This window comes from Penaeus vannamei, chromosome 26, assembly GCF_042767895.1.
Source record: "Penaeus vannamei isolate JL-2024 chromosome 26, ASM4276789v1, whole genome shotgun sequence".
Classification (NCBI taxonomy): domain Eukaryota; kingdom Metazoa; phylum Arthropoda; class Malacostraca; order Decapoda; family Penaeidae; genus Penaeus; species Penaeus vannamei.
In genome coordinates, this window is record NC_091574.1 from 24,075,728 (window position 1) to 24,078,227 (window position 2,500).

The 2,500-nt window shown below is 38.7% G+C and overlaps 1 protein-coding gene across 10 annotated transcripts in view; it reads left to right on the top strand.

The window, feature by feature from the left end:
- Nucleotides 1-2,500, top strand: part of IA-2 (tyrosine phosphatase IA-2) — a 267,355-nt gene that overhangs the window by 251,166 nt on the left and 13,689 nt on the right. For all 10 annotated transcript variants that reach the window (XM_070140203.1, XM_070140206.1, XM_070140212.1 and 7 more), the window contains one exon: nucleotides 1,204-1,361. In XM_070140203.1, coding sequence (XP_069996304.1) covers nucleotides 1,204-1,361 — 158 coding nt within the window. The remainder of the gene's footprint in view (nucleotides 1-1,203; nucleotides 1,362-2,500) is intronic.

The following is a 2,500-nucleotide window of genomic DNA, read 5'->3' on the forward strand; positions in this document are numbered from 1 at the left end:
AGAGAGAGAGAGAGAGAGAGAGAGAGAGAGAGAGAGAGAGTAGAGAGAGAGAGAGAGAGAGAGAGAGAGAGAGGAAAGTAAGAGCTAGAGATAAAGATGGTCTAATAGAGCGAGAGAGAGAGAGGGGAGAGAGAGAGACAGAGAGAGAGAAATAGATCGAGAGAGAGAGAGAGAGAGAGAGAGAGAGAGAGAGAGAGAGAGAGAGTGAGAGAGAGAGAAAGAGAGAGAGAGGGAGAGCGAGAGAGAGAGAGATTTTCCCTGCGACCTTTTCCCACCATAATTACAGTGTTAAGTTACCCAAAGGAAAAATTAAACGTGTTTACGGAGGAAGTGTCGTAAAAAATTTCCTTTGGGTCGCATTTGCATGATATGGAGAGGGTCAGGTGGAGGGGAGGGAGGGGGAGGGGGAGGGAGAAGGGTGGAGGGGGAGGGAGGGGAGGGGGAGGGAGAAGGGGGAGGGAGAGGGGAGGGGAGATGAAAGAATATGAGTGATGGTGGTGACAGAATAACGTATATGCCTCATGTTTATGTATGTATGTGTGTGTGTGTGTGTGTGTGTGTGTGTGTGTGTGTGTGTGTGTGTGTGTGTGTGTGTGTGTGTGTCTGTGTACATATACATATATATGTATATACATATACATTATACATATATGTATATATATGTATAAACATATATCTATCTATCTATCTATCTATCTATCTCTATATATATAAAGAGATTATAATTTTATGATGATAATAGTAACGATAATAATAATGATTATAATAATAACAAAAATAACAATCATAATAATAAAGATAATAGCAATGATGATAGCATAATCGGGATGATTATGATAATGATTCTGATGATAATGATAATAGTAATAAATACAATTACTATCATTATCATCATTATTGTTATTACTTTTATTATGATTATCATTATTATTATTGTAACTATTATCATTATTATGATCATTATTGTCCTTCCTATTATAATTATTATTGTTATTGCTTTTGTTGTTGTTATCATTTTTATCATTATCATTATCATCATCGATATCAGCTTTTATACTCCTTATCATCTCTTATCATTATCAACGACAACAACAGCAACAATAACGGCAGTAGCAACATCTACAAAAGAATGTTGGTGACAAATAAATAAATAAATAGATAAATAAATAAAAAATGACACGCATTTTGCCTCGTGTTCCGCAGGACCTCTGTCGCGCACGGATGGCAGGCAAAACCGGCGGCGAGGGCGGGAAGACGGAGCCAGCGCCAACGCACGCACAGGGACAACGCGTCTCCAGCCTCTCCAGGGATTCGGACAACGGCAACAACTCCCCTTCGTCACGGTCATCCACCAGTTCATGGTCAGCATCACCAAACACGACCTCACAACCTCCGCTTTCCAATAGATGCTCACAAAGGAGGAATAGATGCATAAACAATCCAGCGAATGGATGGGTTGTTAGCCCCTTAGTCTTTGGCACGAGGCGGTTGTTTGGCAGGACGGCGGGCTGATTAGCTATCTGTCTAGTCTGCCAGTGTGCTTTGTTGTTTCAGCGAAGAGGGAGCTCAGGTGGATGCTATTGTCCGCTCACATCTATATCACCTATGAATAGAGTCATCAGATGGTCTTGTCTTTGTTATAGATGACCTTTGCATGGTCCTCTTCTCCGTAAAGGATGTCGTGTTTGAAAGCGTGTAGACGTGAGTGCATTGATGTTCCACAAGAGATTTGCTTACCCGCGATAATGGAATTAATAATCTCTATTTACACTTTTCTAGAGTCCTCCCTTTACGCGTTTCGATGTTCTTAGAATCCCCGTTTTCTGTGGAGAGGACGTAAGGTAAAACTAAACTTTTCCGACGAGCGTTTTTGCGAAAGAACGAATAACGTTCTTGATAATCCTATCAAAGCAGAACTTCAGTTATAGTTATCTTATTACTTTAAATGTTGATGATGCAGTTTAAAACACGAATGGAACACATCACCTTGAGTTATACATAGGACCCTTAGATGCAATACAAACCGTATAAAAGCTAAAAAACAGTTGTTCGATAATTGGGAGAGAAAATTCTACGGCATTTCCCCACAATATTTAACTTAGGACTTACTACTTTGCCATTTAGATTTCAATCAGTTCTCCCAGCATTATCATCTTGACTTCTGAACCAAGCAAAGGTTATCAAAAGTAAAACCATTGATAGCAGGGAGTGTGATTAGAATCAACATTTAGGACAACATTTCAATATCATCACATTCAGACTCCATTTTAGAATGACAAGTAATAGAACCAGGAAGGTAAATAAGGCATAGTAAAAGTTAACGATAAAGAACTAATGTGTAACTTTGCCGTTTAAATTATGTAAACACGATACCACCAACACGAATTTCTCTTTATTAGTTCTCTTATTCATACCTGGAAATTGTGAAATATAAGAGATAACTTTCCTTAAAGAATAGATTAACATTTGTAGAACCCGTTTACCTGATAATACGGATAAA